Source organism: Vanacampus margaritifer, chromosome 17 (genome assembly GCF_051991255.1).
Source record: "Vanacampus margaritifer isolate UIUO_Vmar chromosome 17, RoL_Vmar_1.0, whole genome shotgun sequence".
Taxonomy (NCBI): Eukaryota; Metazoa; Chordata; class Actinopteri; order Syngnathiformes; family Syngnathidae; genus Vanacampus; species Vanacampus margaritifer.
In genome coordinates, this window is record NC_135448.1 from 20,295,504 (window position 1) to 20,312,013 (window position 16,510).

At 51.0% G+C, this 16,510-nt stretch overlaps 2 protein-coding genes across 6 annotated transcripts; one reads left to right on the forward strand and one right to left on the reverse strand.

The window, feature by feature from the left end:
* Positions 1-1,149: 1,149 nt before the first annotated feature.
* Positions 1,150-3,350, reverse strand: rps18 (ribosomal protein S18). 2 transcript variants are annotated; one of them, XM_077547912.1, is made up of 6 exons: positions 3,197-3,350; positions 2,269-2,413; positions 2,120-2,238; positions 1,956-2,057; positions 1,354-1,445; positions 1,150-1,273 (listed from the first exon to the last, which is right to left on the reverse strand). In XM_077547912.1, exons 1-6 carry the CDS (start codon positions 3,197-3,199, stop codon positions 1,198-1,200), a joined length of 537 nt encoding a protein of 178 aa, XP_077404038.1. In that variant the 5' UTR covers positions 3,200-3,350; the 3' UTR covers positions 1,150-1,197. The 2 variants fall into 2 exon arrangements, with proteins under 2 accessions (XP_077404038.1, XP_077404039.1); XM_077547913.1 differs by having other exon boundaries at positions 2,120-2,206; positions 2,315-2,413; positions 3,197-3,342.
* On the forward strand, positions 3,296-16,454 carry vps52 (VPS52 subunit of GARP complex). 4 transcript variants are annotated; one of them, XM_077547909.1, is made up of 22 exons: positions 3,296-3,934; positions 4,305-4,413; positions 4,484-5,010; positions 5,492-5,573; positions 5,743-5,795; positions 5,865-5,940; positions 6,782-6,849; positions 6,923-7,098; positions 7,665-7,815; positions 8,788-8,888; positions 8,976-9,108; positions 10,254-10,311; positions 11,685-11,818; positions 12,964-13,119; positions 13,556-13,674; positions 13,776-13,899; positions 14,586-14,681; positions 14,754-14,861; positions 15,055-15,120; positions 15,213-15,324; positions 15,716-15,834; positions 15,904-16,454. In XM_077547909.1, exons 3-22 carry the CDS (start codon positions 4,933-4,935, stop codon positions 16,048-16,050), a joined length of 2,157 nt encoding a protein of 718 aa, XP_077404035.1. In that variant the 5' UTR covers positions 3,296-3,934; positions 4,305-4,413; positions 4,484-4,932; the 3' UTR covers positions 16,051-16,454. The 4 variants fall into 4 exon arrangements, with proteins under 4 accessions (XP_077404035.1, XP_077404036.1, XP_077404034.1 ...); XM_077547910.1 differs by having other exon boundaries at positions 4,305-4,338; positions 4,434-5,010; XM_077547908.1 differs by having other exon boundaries at positions 4,305-5,010.
* The last annotated feature ends 56 nt before the right edge of the window (positions 16,455-16,510 follow it).

A 16,510-nucleotide genomic window follows, 5' to 3' on the forward strand; every position in this document is an offset into this window, starting at 1 on the left:
AGCACACTCAGCTGGAGGCGACTCGTCGGAAGTCTCTGCTCCGAACTCCGACAGCGTCTCTACTTCCTGCGCAGACCGAGGGTCTGTGGAGTGGAGCAGAGGATCATGCTGCTGTTCTACCGGGCCGCATTGGAAAGTCTCACCAGATCCGGGTACGGCAACCTGACTGTGCAGTCCAGGCCACAGATTGCCGGTCTGGTGCGGGCTGCCGGGAAGGTCATGGGGGTCGGGAATCATCCTTCCCTACCGATGCTTTATGAGCGGTCCGTCATCGGACTGGCACAGAAAATTGTTACTGACCCGACTCACATTCTGCGTCATGAGTTGCAGCTACTGCCTTCCGGCAGGAGATTCAGGGCCCTCAGAACCAGGTACAAGAACTCATTCCTGCCGACATCCATCAAATCGCTTAACAACCGACATTAACTCAGTGCAATAAGATAGATGGTGCAATGTTGGAATATATGCAGCCGTGCCGTACATGCTCATGTGTGTGTATATACTGTATATAGGAGTGTGTGTGTGTGTGTGTGTGTGCAGTCCTCATGTATGTACTTCTTTACACATGAATACTTCTGGGAAGACTTCTGGGAAGTCTTCTACTTATTGCTGCACTTCTTATTTCATTTTATCTTTCTATTCTGTTGTTTTTTTCTCTCTACTGTAAACTGCAGCTGGACCAGGGAAAAAGTTCCCCACGGGGAAAATAAAAGTATATCGTATCATATCCTTAGAACCCAATAATAGATTTTGGCACAGGCCACTTTTGTTGAATACAATTAGTAAATAAAAAAATATACAAATTTCCTCCAGTGACCATAATGAAGTATATCATTTGTACAAGTATTTAAGGCAAGTTGTAAAATGTCTCAAGTCCACTTGTTTATGTTGAACAAATTGAAAAGATCATAAACGATGCCGTTTCCACGAAGTACCGTCTCAACTGGTCTCCAATTTGGATCCTGTCAATGTACAGGATGGAATGACGAGAAACGTTTCCTGGGAGGAGCAATATGGCGGCCGCGCCGCTTCGAAAGTCTTGGCCAATCAGCTATCCAGTCATATTCAGATCAGTGAATGTAGTGCAGCTAAGCTATGCGACGCCAACAACGCTTCACAAATCGGCCAATGAGAGAGCAGAGCACAACATTTCTTTGGTGTGTGTGTGCTTTATTGGAAGAAAAGGACGCAGTGAGTTTACTTCTTCTTGGAGACTCCCACAGTGCGACCGCGACGTCCGGTCGTCTTGGTGTGCTGGCCGCGCACGCGCAAGCTGCGAAGGGAAAGCGCGTTACCAGGAGATTTGTCCCCACCCCCGAAGTTCAAAGTTCACGCGGGCTCGCGAAGCCTCACCCCCAAAAGTGTCGGAGGCCGCGATGGGCTCGGATCTTCTTCAGCCTCTCCAGGTCTTCTCTCAGCTTGTTGTCCAGACCGTTGGCCAACACCTGAAAGCAGGCAACTCAAATTTGCTCTTTCACGTGCGCTCGCTCAGCGTCCTCGCACCCGCCTTTGTGAGCGCATTGTTTGAGGCTTTTCCCCCCAAGTTTGAATATTGAGAAAGAAGGGAATCGGAATTCGCCGGCTGCAACTCATCCATCATGAAATTTATTGACAGCTATTATTAAGATTATTATTATAATATAATAATAATAATAATAATGGAATTATTATTATAATTAAATAATCAAGCCAATCATTTTTCAACTTCAAATGAAACAATTATCAAAACCGTTGTCTATTAATTTCATCATTAATTGCTTGTCATCGACTGTAATCGTTGCAGCTCTAATTTAAGGTATTAAGGTCAATTAGGGGCAATACTAAAATATGGTATCGATTGTTTTTTCCCGTCTAATATGTGGTTTCTCCGCAATGGCTTTTTCAGGCATCACGTGTGGTCCGCAACTTAAAAGGGATTGGCCAAAACAGGAAAGGGGCCATTTTCTTCCACCCACCTGGCTGAATTTTCCATCCTTGACGTCCTTCTGCCTGTTGAGGAACCAGTCTGGGATTTTGTACTGGCGAGGGTTCTGCATGATGGTCACCACTCGCTCCACCTGCACACAAGACGCCCGCTCAGTCCCGGACCCAACTTCGACTCCGACAACGCGTCGCTCACCTCCTCCTCGGTCAGCTCGCCCGCCCTCTTGTTGAGGTCGATGTCCGCCTTCCTCAGGACCACGTGGGCGTAGCGTCTGCCCACACCCTGACACAGCACATTGTTGGGATGCGCAAAATTAATAGTCATAATAATAATACATCAACAACAGGAAGGACAGAGCAGCACCAGGAGCCTCCTAGCTTCCTTCCTTACCTTGATGGCGGTGATGGCAAAGGCGATCTTCCTCCTTCCATCGATGTTTGTGTTCAGAACACGAAGAATGTGCTGGAACTTCTCGGGGATAACCAAAGCCTACAGACACATCGCATCGGCTGTCACGACAAGGCGACCACAAAGCCTCGTTCTTCATTTAAAGCTCACGTTGTTTCCCTACAATTCGAAATGACAACAGCTTGCAAACGCAAACTCGTTGAGCATCTCAAAATGTAAAGTAGGCAACAAACGGTGCGTTTCCAAATCGCTACCTTCTTGAAACAATGGCAAAGTCATATTTTGACCCAAAAAGTATGTTCTGGCCTTAAACATCTCATTGGGATTGTGGCCACCTCGACTAAAATCGACTACATCCTTAGTTCAACACTAGTTGCTAAATGCTTCATGTTTCGAATAGGACGGGGGTGACAATATGCAGTCAATTTGTTGTTGATGAATGAACATATGAAGCAAAAACAAAAAAACGAACGAACGAAGGTCTCTTCGCCCTTTTAGCAAATGTGACAAACATAACGCTGATAGTTTACCACAACGCTAAAGTGAGGGCGTCATCTTATTGAATTCCTAGTAAGATGCTTAGAGCAAACAGTCGGTAGTGTACAAAAAGAGTGCGAGTCGGTGTGAATGAGACACTTTAACGCTCAACCGACGCAGACATTGTTACATTATTCGCGGCATCTTCTACAGCGGCGACGACTCCAAATTCGCTTTAAAAGTCCTTGTTCGCCCTCACTCATCAACAATCCATCGCGTTATCTGCTCACACGCAGCACGCGCGCCATTTAAAGACACCGATGCCGCAGATGAACACATATTTGAACTGGATGGCAGCAGATTTGGATCGTTGAGCAGAATTCTCACCATCTTGCAAGCTGGTTCCACGCAAAGAGGAAGTGACGTGTTTCTCGCGACAGTTTGATCTGGCTAAGGGCGGAAGTGGGTCCATCACTTTCAATTGTCCGACAACTTTATCAATTTACGTTGTTCTTTCAATCTGGCGACAACTTTTCTTTAACATTTTTATTTTTGCTGGATTAGTTTTGTAATATTTGTTGCATTTATTTAGCTGCTTTTCCTAAATGTGACGAATGATGTATTAAGTTCGTATTCCGTTTTCCATTCATTTATTTAATTAAATAACAGGGTAATTTATCGGAAACAACAGAATTCCAATATAAGCCATATGCTGAATGTTAGATATACTGTGCGTTTTTCAAAAGCAATTAGTTACTTAATAATTGTATAATGTAATTATTTAAAAATGCAATTAAAAATGAAAATGAATTATTTTATGGGCAGAACTCTGTTTTAATAATAAGTAATGCCCAAGACCCAGTCAGTCGCGTACCATCAACAGCACGTTTAGAATTGAAGATAAGGTGTCAAAAATAATGTCGAAATTTGCATACTTATCCTCAACATGTAAGATTTTGCTGGAGCGTTAGCGAAAAACGTCTATAATTTTTCGTTGTTTTGCTTTCGTTCAGTGGTGTTTTGGTTCCCCCCACGTGACTTCAAGTAACAATGGCGGAGGCTTCCGCGGATGTGAACACCGCGGAGAGGACGACGCAAGTGGCCATGGCCTTCTTTCACGATGAGGTGACTTTTATTGGTGTTGATGTCGAGTGTGGTTCAAGCAAGGTGTCGTCCTTGTTCATTGGAGCTCGTTCAGCAAGCCTTCCTCTTCCCCTGAAGTCATTAGCATCCATTCATTAGCGTTAGCAAAACAAGATGACATCATGCGGGTTGATCGTTTGCTTCCGCACTCCTATCCCACTGTAGTGACACGAAGCCATACTTTACTTATAGTCAGCTCTCCATTGTATTGCTGTTGCGATGTGTAGTGAGTACAGGTTAGTCTTTACACAGAAGCAAGTGGGACTGCTATGGTAATGGGCAGGATGACAGACGAGATTAGACAGGAATCTCCATGGACTCAGATGTTTGCTGATGACATTGCGATCTGTAGTGAGAGCAGGGAACAGGTGGAGGAGAAGCTCCAGGCGTGGCGTGGAGGAGAAGCTCCAGGCGTGGAGGAGAAGCTCCAGGCGTGGCGTGGAGGGGAAGCTCCAGGCGTGGCGTGGAGGAGAAGCTCCAGGCGTGGCGTGGAGGAGAAGCTCCAGGCGTGGCGTGGAGGAGAAGCTCCAGGCGTGGAGGAGAAGCTCCAGGCGTGGCGTGGAGGAGAAGCTCCAGGCGTAGAGGAGAAGCTCCAGGCGTGGAGGTTTGCCCTGGCAAGGAGGGCACAGAAGGTTAGCCGTAGCAAGACGGAGTATCTGTGAGTGAATGGGAGGGACCCGAGTGGAAGAGGGAGAAGAGACCAGGAAGGTGGAGGAGTTGAAGTATTTAGGGTCAACAATCCACAGCAATGGAGCGTGTGGGAAAAGAAGTGAAGAAGCGTGGTGTGCAGGCAGGCTGGAACGGGTGGTGATACAAGAGTTTCAGCTCAAATGAAAGGAACTGTGGTGAGACCAGCCATGTTGTTTGGTCTGGAGACACAGCGCCACTGAGGCGAAGACAGGAAGCAGAGATGAAGATGCTGAGCTTCTCTCCTGGAGTGACCAGGATGGATAGAATCAGGAAGGAGGACATCAGCTCAGATGTTCGAGGCCTTTGGAGATCAAGTCGAAGAGGCCAGACTCAGATGCTTTGGGCGGGTCCAGAGGAGCCACATGAAGGTGTGTGCTTACTTGATTTAAACTCGGGCACGTGTTGACATTGCGTCATCAAGAGCCGTACTGGGAAGGCGAATCAAAGGCGGCAAACTGCAACGCTCCTCAAATTGCCCACTGAGTGAGCGCTCCCGACTGCCGAGACACGCAAAGCTGTTAGGCGAGGGCCAAAATCCTTTTACAAGTTCAGCAAAACATCACAACGCGGATGTACATGAAGTGCTTTGCTTATTTTCTTCTAGAAAAAGAAATACAATGCGCTTGATCGTAATGATGTGATAGCGTGATTGAATGAATGGCAAAAACTTTTTGTCATCGTTCTGAGGATTCGGTGGCGGCAGCGGCAGCGGCGCTCTAAAAATGGAGTGACGAGGGAGTCGGGAATGAGGAATGAGTGCGCCCGGAACCGATCGCTCTTTCCCCAATCACTTCAAATTGCTTTTCGGGAAAGCGTTTGCTAACACATTGCATGCCTTTCTCTCCCCAGGCGAGCAACGGCGAAATGGCCCAGCTGCAACTCGGAGAACTGGACCTGACCACCGATGACTTGATCTTGGATGAAGTCGACCGTAAGACGCCACTTCAAACACGAGCCCATTGCCTACATATGTAACATTTTCTAAGTCTGCTATCGGTAGCACTAGCAGCAGAAGCCCGCACGGCGCGCGAGGATTGATCGGGTTTGTCTTGCGGCCGAGCCCAAGGCCGACTTGTTGACGCGGCGTCTTGTTCCCGCAGTTCACATCCAGGCCAATCTGGAGGACGAGCTCGTCAAGGAAGCGCTTCAGACGGTGAGCATTTTCATTTGTCCTTTTGTCCATTTGTCGTACGACGGCGCCGCTGACCTGCTTTTTCCGCAGGGTGTGGACCTTCGTCAGTACTCCAAACAGGTGGAGGCGGAGCTTGAGCGCATTGAGCAGGCCTCCATCAAGGACTGTATCCTCTTTGCTTTGGTTGTTTTGCCAGCCAACCAACATTCACTTGCATCCATTTCAACAAAACGTTACCGATGGGGAGGCGGGCCCTCCTTCAGCCCAACCTTTGCGCTCAATCCAAGGACAAGGAGGAGCCCAAACATTTGAAGCGTTTATCGTTATGAGCTCTTTCTCTCCTGTATTGAAAGAAGTTCATATCAAGTGAGCCCAGCATCGTCTTGCGCACCAGAACCGCATCAAACGCACACACGAACGACCATGAACCAAAGACTGAAGTTCAAGTTTGGCTCAGCTGATACGAATACTTGCAAAAGTCCCACAGCCGGCATCAGGCTTTCCCAAAGGTGGGGGGTCGTGGAGGGCCGCAGGTTTCCTTCTTGGAAAGATCGCAATCGTCATCGGGCTGAGGCAGAGCGAGCTGATGATATCAATCCGTCACTAGAACGTTCCAACGGTCATGTGAAGCCGACCGCTAGCTCATGCTGGCTAGCTTATTAGCTCGTAGCCAAAGTAGCCACTCGGGATTTACTGTCATTGAGGGTCAAGTTGTTTTTCATCCAAAAGGTTTTTAGATCCGAAATGTTCGACATTATCCGCTGATATAAAGAAATCAAAAGACGGGGGTAAAAAAGATTGTCCTGACTGAAACCTGATGAATAAAATGATCTTTTCTTGGACTAAAATGAAAAATGGACCAAATACAAACGGGATGAGGGTGACTAAGTATGACAACGCGCGTGATTGAAACAAAAATGGCGGCTCAAATGAACACTCCTGTGGAGTCCTGCTTTGCGTGAGCTGCACGGTTGTTGTTGTTGTTTTTCCTGAGCGGGCGTCATCAGACATCAAGGAGAGCCAGAACATCGCCGTGCTGCACCAGCAGATCAGCGCCTGTGACGCCATTTTGGAGGTGAGCGCCGGTGCGGGTGCGAGGGCGGCGTTCCGGCAGCGAGCCGTCTTCCTTTCCCTTCCCTGCCTTGCAGCGCATGGAGGAGATGCTGAGCGGCTTCCAGAGCGACCTGTCGTCCATCAGCAGCGAGATCCACACGCTGCAGCAGCAGTCGCTCAGCATGAACGTCCGTCTGAAGAACCGGCAGGCGGTCCGCAGCCACCTCAGCCAGCTGGTGGACGAGCTGCTGGTGCCCGGCGCCATGATCTCGTGAGACACGCCCCTATTCCTTTGGACCGTTCAAGTATTGCGGCTTGTCTGGGAAGGGAAGTCCAACGTTGCTGGACGGTGGCGCGCTTGACTCTTTGTGGGCGGGGCCGCGGTCAATCTGGGCCGGGGGTCTCTGCCGTTGCTCCCTGTGGTGGTGGGCCGTCATCCCTCTTCCTGGGCGCCTTTCCTCACAGGGTTTTCCTGTGCCCCGCCATGTTGGGCTTTGTGTGTGTGCATGTTTGAGCATGGGGGGGGGGGGGGGGGGGGGGGCTTATCTTTTGATTGTTTTAATTGTTCAGCACCTTGAGTTGCATTTTAATGTATGAAAGGCGCTTTATAAATAAATCCAGCAGCTTTTATCCATCTCGGGTGGCCATTTTGGTCGGGTGAAGGTGCTGAGGCTTCACCGGCCCAAAGTGCAAACACGGCATCTTCCACGTGCTGACCGGCCGCCGCTTAGCTGAGCACGTCGCGCGTTTTCGCCACATCCTGAAATTTCGCCCTTAAAGCCCCAACCTTTCGTGAGTGTCGTAAAAGGGGGCGCCTGCCCGTCTTTGTCCATCCAGCACCATCCTGGACAGTCCGGTGACGGAGCAGGACTTTGTGGAGCAGCTGCACGAGCTCAACAACAAGATCAACCTGGCCAAGGAGCTCAGCTTCCGAGAGACGCTGGCGTGCTCCGACATCCAGGACATCGTGGACCGCCTCAAGGTCAAGGTGAGCCCAGCTTGCCGCCATTTTTATTTTGCACTTGACTCATCGTCGCCATCAGCCCAGACTCGGCACCTTGCAAGATGTGCCTGGACCAGCGGCCGTCATGAAATTCTCTCCCTCTTTGTTTGTGCACACTGGACCGGAACGGCGGCTTGATGCGTTCTCGCCACGAGACGGCCGCGGCGCTGACAGGCCCGACGTCATGGCGCTTATCGTCTTGGTCGTTTAAAGTGCGAGAAAGAAGCGCAGTGCGAGTCTGCTGTACTTGAATCCCTCACAATCCGTTTGATGATAGACGTTCCCAAAGGCGACGTTCCCAAAGGCGACGTTCCCAAAGGCGGCGTTGCCAGCAGACAGAAACGTGTGGCATCAATGGCCACACCCACGTTTGTTATGTGTTTGCTTTGACACTTTGACACAATTGAAGAGGTGGCAGGTGTCTTGATCAGAGGCCCGACTTGTCTGGAAACGGCTCGGCCAATGATAAAGACGCCTTTTGTTGCCATGGCGACCAGAAGCACAACTCCACATTGGCAACTTGACTGCACCTTCCGGACTTGCGTGCGTGAAGCTGGAGTAGGTCAAGTCCCGCAAGGCAACATTTTTGCTGGTGCAGGCAGCATTTGTTAATCTATTTATTGAAAAGAGACAAAGCACACAAATAAAGAAAGTTGATTTCTGCAAATTCCAAAAGAGTCTGAAAGGGCTTCGCAGTTGGCAAATATTGCGCAACACTCCCCAAGCATGCAAGCCCAAAACAAACAAAGCCCGTTTGGGACCACAGATGGTGGAGAATCTTCCTTGTAAGCAAAAGGGAACACGACGCTGAAATGAGAGCAAAAAGAAGTTACGTTTTGAACGCAGCCTGCAGATGTGCTGTGAAAAGCACTTTTTGAAAACCATTCAAACGCTGTTGTATTTTCTTGCATGTCCCAATACTTTTGTCTTTGTGTCTTTTCTTTTTTTCTATCTCAGGCGGTGTGGAAGATTCGAGAGTTCATCCTTCAGAAGATTTACTCCTTCAGGAAGCCCATGACCAACTATCAGATCCCGCAGAACACTCTGCTCAAGTACAGGTGCGCACGCACGCACGCACGCACGCACGTACTGGCCAGCGACCTCAACGTGACCTCAACGTGACCTCAACGTGTGTGCGCGTGCAGATTCTTCTACCAATTCCTGCTGGCCAACGAGAGGACGGTGGCGAAGGAGGTGCGCGACGACTACGTGGACACCATGAGCAAGATCTACTTCAGCTACTTCAAGTCTTACAGCGGCCGACTGCTCAAAGTGCAGGTGAGCCCACGCACGCACGCACGCACGCGCACACGCACAAACTTCTCGCACCTCCGGTCTTAGCGTTACGCTCACACACGCCCTACAATTACACAGCAGGTGGCTAATTATCTTTAATTGGCTTGAGGTTTTGTGTTGGAATGTTTCCAGAAGTTATAAAACGGAAGAGGTAAGTATAAAGTTCACGTCAACGTGTGACCGGCGGCATCCAGAATGTTCTGGCTTGTTTTTTGGGTTAGTTTTGAACTGGAGGTCGTAGGTTCAAGCGAGGGGGGGGGGGGGGGGGCTCGCCTGCAGGCCGACATTCAGCTTGCGTTGGCTCTGCTGTCGTCTTGGCATGAGACTTTTTTCCCGTTTCCAGCAAATGCGCTCAAGCCCCAAAACATTTTTAAAATGGCCGATGCAGATTGTGGTCAAAATGTTGAATATCGGCCGGCCAATAATGCTTCGATCCTTTCTTGTCAAGTTCAAGAAACGGCAGCGGTTCGTTGGTCTTTCCTCAAATTCCAAGATTTGCACAAAATGGCAGTCTTTGAGTTTTGAAAATCACAAGATGGCGTCCCGGAGAAAAGCTTGGCCTTTTTGTGCAAGTCACGACTTGTCATCATATTTCCTGGTGCTACTTGAGGAAACCTTTCTGTGATTGGCTGACGAGTTTCAGTTTGAAGCTTCCAGGTGGAAATTCCCACGCGTCCAAATGACTCGGCGCCACTTTGCCCTAAAAAAAACAACAACAAAAACCTCCTGTCTGATTTGATCTGGCGGGTTTTCAACAACTTATTACATGGAAATTGTACAAAGATGGCGGCTGCCCACTGCTCATTTCGCCACGCCAACTTATTGAGATGCTATTTCTTCCTTGTCTTGCTTTCAAGACGCTGAAAAACGAGGAAAGATGACGCGTCTTTTGTGAAAGCAAACCAAGATTTGTTTGATTGTTCAAATAAGTCGCCGCGCGTGCTAACTTCATTTATATGCAAAAACGCATTTGTTCATTGTAAAGCAGCTGTCGGTATGCAATAAATAGGATCATTAGGAGACAAAGGCTGGGGAATCACCCACATGAGTCATCATCATCATCATCATCATCATCATCATCGTCATCGTCATCGTAGGAGCTGATCAGTCTGCGTGTGTGTGTGCAGTACGAGGAAGTGGCCGACAAGGACGATCTGATGGGGGTCGAGGACACCGCCAAAAAGGGTATCGAACCTGTCCGTCCGTCCGTCTGTCTGTCTGTCTGTGCGTGCGTGTGGCCATAATAATAGCTTCTTAATTGCATTGAACAAAAGGGCACACCTCAAGCGCCTGTGAGATGGTGTGTGTGCGTGCGCTTGATTGTTGTGTGTGCGTGCGCTTGATTGTTGTGTGTGCGTGCGCTTGATTGTTAACGAGGTGGCGCACAAGGATGTGAAGAGAAGAAAAATGCCTGGAGCTTCTTGAATGTTGGGGTGTGTCGGCCCACAAAGTGCCCGGTCACCGTCTTAAGGTGCGGCAGCGCAACGCAACCGCACAAAAACTCCACACATGACCTGATTGGTTCCGTGGCCACGCTTGCAACTCAAAGCACTCCTATCTCAAAGCCCCTTTGCCTGTTAAAGGAAATGCAAATGTGCTGACACCCCCCCCCCCCCTTCAAAAAACAAAAAAAGGACTCCGTTTATAATATCATTTTGTGCATGTTGATTTGAAAACATTGCGAGTTGTAACATTTGCCGGCTATCGTTAGCATTTGTCATCAATGTTGCTGATAATCAGTCCCAGTTTTCATTGAAATGGCACCGGAACGGAGCGCTTGCGCACGCACGCACGCCTTGGATGTGTTTGCCTGCCATAAACGTGGTTTTTGTTTCCTTCTCCAAAGGAGGAAGCAAGAATTGTAAAGCTTTCGATGGGTCGGGCTGCTATTTCAATGATGGCATTTTTGGAGCAGACCAGGAAATAAGTCCAAAATCAACCGGAACACGTCACTTTGGATGACTGGACCAAAAAGTCCAATCATCCAAAGTGAAAGGAAAAGTCGATTCCATTTTTCAATCTTAGAATTGCGATGAATGGCGTCATAAAAAGCCTTTTTTAAATCAACATTTCAAATGTGAAGAGCTTTTTTTCTTCTTCAACATTGAATGTTACGCGGACGTCCTGAAGGTTTTTGGGACCCCGTCACACGCACAAAAAATGAGCCCGGCAGTTTGACAATATTCTGACATTGATGAAATGCTTTCTTTTGATTGCATTTTGCGCTACCTTTAGCGGAACCATCCACGGCCCATCAAAAGGAATCGTGTGCTGAATCGGCGTTAATTCAGGATTAACGCCATCATTTTTGTGCTTCATTCGTTAGCGCTTTACCTTCGACAGCACAAATGTCCGCACGTGCTCTCAAATGAGACGAGCGCCCGACGAGCACCCGACGAGCACCCGACGAGCACCCGACGAGCGTTGGCCGCCTTAAAGTTGACTTCAACATGGCCCGAGTTCTTTTCAGTCTTGCCATAGCCTGGTTTTGTTGATGCGCGGCGTTGAATGTGACGCAAACGTTGTTGAGGTGCGAGCGACCGTCACGATGATTTCAGGTTTCTTCTCCAAACCGTCTCTGAAGAGCCGCAACACCATCTTCACGCTGGGCCAGAGGGGCGCCATCCTCAGCCCCCCCGAGCTGGAGGGTCCCATTCTGGTTCCTCACACGGCGCAGAGGGGCGACAGCAGGGTGAGTATGTGCACGAGTGCCGCCCGACCCACCGCTACGCTAGCCCGACCCACCGCTACGCTAGCCCGACCCACCGCTACGCTAGCCCGACCCACCGCTACGCTAGCCCCGCCCCTTCCACTCAGCCAAAATAGCCCAAAAGGCTCCGGTTCCGAGAGCTGTGCGTGTATCCTGCACATTTGGGACGTGCACAGCTTGTTGTCGTGGCTTCTTACTTTTTCAAAGAAAGGCCGTTGTTGACTTCCTGTTTACGCCACGACAAGCAGCAAGCGCAAGAAAACGGCCCGATGATGTCATCGTTTGAAGCCAAACTTGCAGCAGCAAAGAAGTCTTAATGTTTGAATGCAAGTGCAGCGTTGCCTCGTTTATTGCCGGCTTCCGTTCCATAAAATACGCACAAGAAGTCAAGCAGAGCTTGTTGTTTTTCTATTTATGAGCCCCCGAAGCCCCCCCCCCCCCATTTATTGTACTGTATGCTACTTCAGATATTTGTTTTGTTTCTATGTTTCGAGGCTGTAAAAGCCTCGCCGTCCACGTCATCGACTTTTGTCAGTCCAGCGTGAACGTCGTCACGTTTCGTTTGTTGAAAGCAACCTTGCTAAGAAGGTGGACAAAAAAAAAGCCCTGAAAGTCAGCGTTATCTTCTTTTTACAAACGCGATCCGATGAGTGTAAAGACAAAGGAAGCGTAAACGATGCGCTGTCGACATCTTGGCTGTTGAAGGAAGACTTTGTAGACTCTGAAGTTGCCGCTGGTGGCCTTTTTTGGGAATTATTGGGGAAGCAACGACTTTGTGAATTCGTGCTTGACGGCGCTGGGTTGAAGTCAGCAGCATCGAGATGAGCCGCCCGACGTTTGCATGCCTGGCGTTCGGCGTGAGAAGAAAAGACTTTGATGAGGATGATGTGTGCGTTTGAATGCGAGGAATGGAAGCGGCGGGCGGGCGCGTCGCCTGGCGCGTCGCCTGGCGCGTCGCCTGGCGCGTCGCCTGGCGCGTCGCCTGGCGCGTCGCCTGGCGCGTCGCCTGGCGCGTCGCCTGGCGCGTCGCCTGGCGCGTCGCCTGGCGCGTCGCCTGGCGCGTCGCCTGGCGCGTCGCCTGGCGCGTCGCCTGCCTGCCGTCTAAACGAAGCCTTGTGCGCCCGCAGTACCCGTACGAGACGCTGTTCCGCAGCCAACACTACGCCCTGCTGGACAACGGCTGCAGGGAGTTCCTCTTCCTCTGCGACTTCTTCATGGTGGCGGGAAACTCCGCCCTGGACCTCTTCAACAGCATCTTGGGCAAAACGCTCAGCATGTTCCTGGTGAGTTTCGTCAGCGTTTAACATCATCAAAGCCATGTCGGGAGCGGACAAAGATAACCCAAAGGCGCTTTTCAAGCATTTGGATCTTTTCTCAATTTGGGCAATAGAAACGCTCTCAATTTAGGCCACAAGGGGGCAGTATTAGACAGACGGGTCTACTGTTCCTTGGGGTGTTCTTCGGAAGCCCTGACGATCGGGGGGCTTTCATGCAGGACTCCGGAGATCTTGCATTTTCTGCTGAGAGGCCAAAATTGTCATGAGTTGAAGTGAAACGATGAATCGATCATCAAAAGAGTTTTCCGCTGTATACTCGTTATGCAGCATCAATGAACAGTAATTGGGGGGGGCAATTAACGCATAGAAGAGTCGACTGGCTGCAGGCTGACGTGGCGGTGACCTCGCGGTGACCTCGCGGTGACCTGTTTTTTTCCCACAGAAGAGCATGTCGGCGTACGTGTCTGACTGCTACGACGGCATCGCCGTCTTCCTGTGCATCCACATCATCCTGCGCTTCCGAGCCATCGGCGCCAAGAGGAACATTCCGGCTCTGGACAAGTGAGTGCCTGCGCCTGCTCCTGCGCCTGCGCCTGCGCCTGCGCCTGCGCCTGCGCCTGCGCCTGCCCCTGAAAACGGCGGCGTGTTGCTGTGCGTGTCAGGTACTGGGAGGCGGTGCTGGAGCTGCTGTGGCCGCGCTTTGAGCTCATCCTGGAGATGAACATCCACAGCATCAGGAACGCCGACCCGCACAAGCTGGGCCTGCTGGACACACGGCCGCACTACGTACGTCATGTGACACGCGCTACGGCAGCTTTGCCTCTCAAGCAGTTTTCAAACCAACGTGTGCTGTCGCTCAAAAGCACCTTTTTGTGAATGCGGTCCCATCATTTGTCCTGCCCCCCAAAAGTTTGCTTTGCTTTTCATTTGTGAGAAAGTCGCACCCAAAAATGAAGCTTTTGGTCACTTTTCTGGAGATTTTTTCTTTTCAAGAAAAGTGCTAGCGCTGGCCGGCGCACGGCTTCATCAATCTTCGTCCGTCTGGTCGGCGGAAGAGAAGACGGGATGGCTTCCTTGCTCCATTTGATTTGTTGCGCAACCCCTGATGGACACGATGTCCAAAATGGTCTTGAGGGTTCCGCTCAAGATGGCGAGGAATCCCACCAGAAACAAAAAAACATGGCTACTCACTCTTGAGTGACGAGACAAGGGCAGACCAAATTTTCTCAGACCCTCCCCATCCGGGTCACCACCTCGTACAGCTCCCCCCCCCACAACTATGCACACACACAGCCGCCGACATTTGACCTTTTTACGATGCCGGCCGCTGTGGCGTGTTTGGACTCACGCAGGTCCACTTCTCGTCGGCCCATGCTGACGTTTCGCTCGCGTGACTGTCAAAAAGTTGGGTGGGCGGCGATGACGAACGTCGCCACCCGCGCGCCGCATGTCATCTGCGTGCCTGATTTCAGATCACGCGCCGTTACGCCGAGTTTTCGTCGGCCGTCGTCAGCATCAACCAGACCTTCCCCAACGAGAGGACCAACGCTCTGCTGGCTCAGCTGCAGGTAATGCAGGGGGGGGGGGGGGGGGGTGTTGGGTTCGAGCGGGCCACCATCATGTCACGCCTGACCTTTCAGACGGAGGTGGAGAACTTTGTGCTGAAGATGGCGGCCGAGTTCCCGTCCAGAAGGGAGCAACTCATCTTCCTCATCAACAACTACGACATGATGCTCGGCGTGCTCACGGTACGTCCGCACGGCGGCTTATCGGACTTCGGGGATGACATTGGAAATGACACAATTCTTGGAAAACTGGAAAAAGGAACACAAACAGAGCCCCGCCCCCGCCCCCGGCCCGCCCACGCCCCCGCCCCCGCCCCCGCCCCCGCCCCCCCAAAATCAAAGCAAGTGAATTGGAGAAGTTTGCGTTTGTGTCCAGGAGAGGGCAGCAGACGACAGCAAGGAGGTGGAAGGCTTCCAGCAGCTGCTGCTGGCCAGGACGCAGGCGAGTGCTGTTGCTTGAGCTTTTATTGTGAAAGGTGCACTTCCTGTGCGTGTTGACGCTGACGCGCTGCGTGTCCCTCGGCCCGCCGGCAGGAGTTTATTGAGGAGCTCCTGTCGGCGCCCTTCGGGGGGATGATCTCCTTCGTCAAGGAGGCCGAGGCGCTGATGGAGAACGGGCAGCTGGAGCGCCTGAAGAACGACGAAGGTGAGCGAGGGTCCGAGTACAAGCGGCCGTCTGCCTCCTCCGTTCGGAGGCCTTGTTGAGCTGGGAATTGTCTGGCAATTGAAGATATTTGCAAACGTGCTTTTATTTTGTAAAAGCATCATGGACGTTGTTGCTCATTTTCTGTGCGATTGACGAAAGCTTTATCAACATGGCAGGCAGGAACGTCCCGTTTTCATCCAAGGGAGGCAAATCCAAAAAGGTTTTAGAATCGTAACAATGAAACTAGTCAAGAAATGCCGAGACTTTCTTTGTCAACGTCGTCTCGTTACTTCGGACGAAGGACGGGACCGAAAAACAAGATGCACGTTGAGTAGCGAGCGCGTGACTCTTTTTGCGGGTTGCGCTGACGTGTGCGTGCGTGTGTGCGTAGCTCGCATCTGCCAGCTGGTGCGAGGCTTCTCTGGCTCGTGGAAGCAGTCGGTGGAGGCCATGAGCCAGGACGTGATGCGGTCCTTCACCAACTTCAAGAACGGAACCGGCATCATCCAGGTGAGTGCCAGCAGGGCGACCAGGGCGCTTGACGCCGGCTTGACCCCCTCCTTGTCCTCTCCGGCGCAGGGCGCCCTCACCCAGCTGATCCAGTACTACCACGGCTTCCACAAGATCCTCAGCCAGCCCGCCTTCCGCAGTCTGCCGGCCCGCTCCGACCTCATCAACCTGCATCACCTCATGGTGGAGGTCAAGAAGCACAAGCCCAACTTCTGACCCGCGGCAGGAAGCTCGTCCAAGTCCAAATCCGACATGCAGGTTGCGTGCGCGCGCGCGTGGCCCTTTGCCGGCATTTCCTCCTTCCCGACTCGGCAGATGGCCAAAGATTGTGTTTTTGATTGTGAATGAAAAGATGGCAACTTCCATCCTTGACAACTCCCCGACCGCTTCATCCAAAGTGGACCCATTTTAGTCGCTCCGCTGAAAATGCCGTTTGGGGATCGTCACCACCATCAGCGCTCCAAAATGCGCTTGCGGGCGCCATCCCATCGGTCAGTCGGCATTCCCGAGAAACTGGCCAGCTTCTGTCACTTGAGCTGATTTGGAAATCATCTGCGACATATTTCGTTCAGCTTGAATTTCTGTCTTTACAGCTGTTAATAAAAGTTTGTCAAGTTGTCCGTCGGTCATTTTGTGTCCAGGATACATTTGGGATGGGCTTTGGAACATTTTGCTT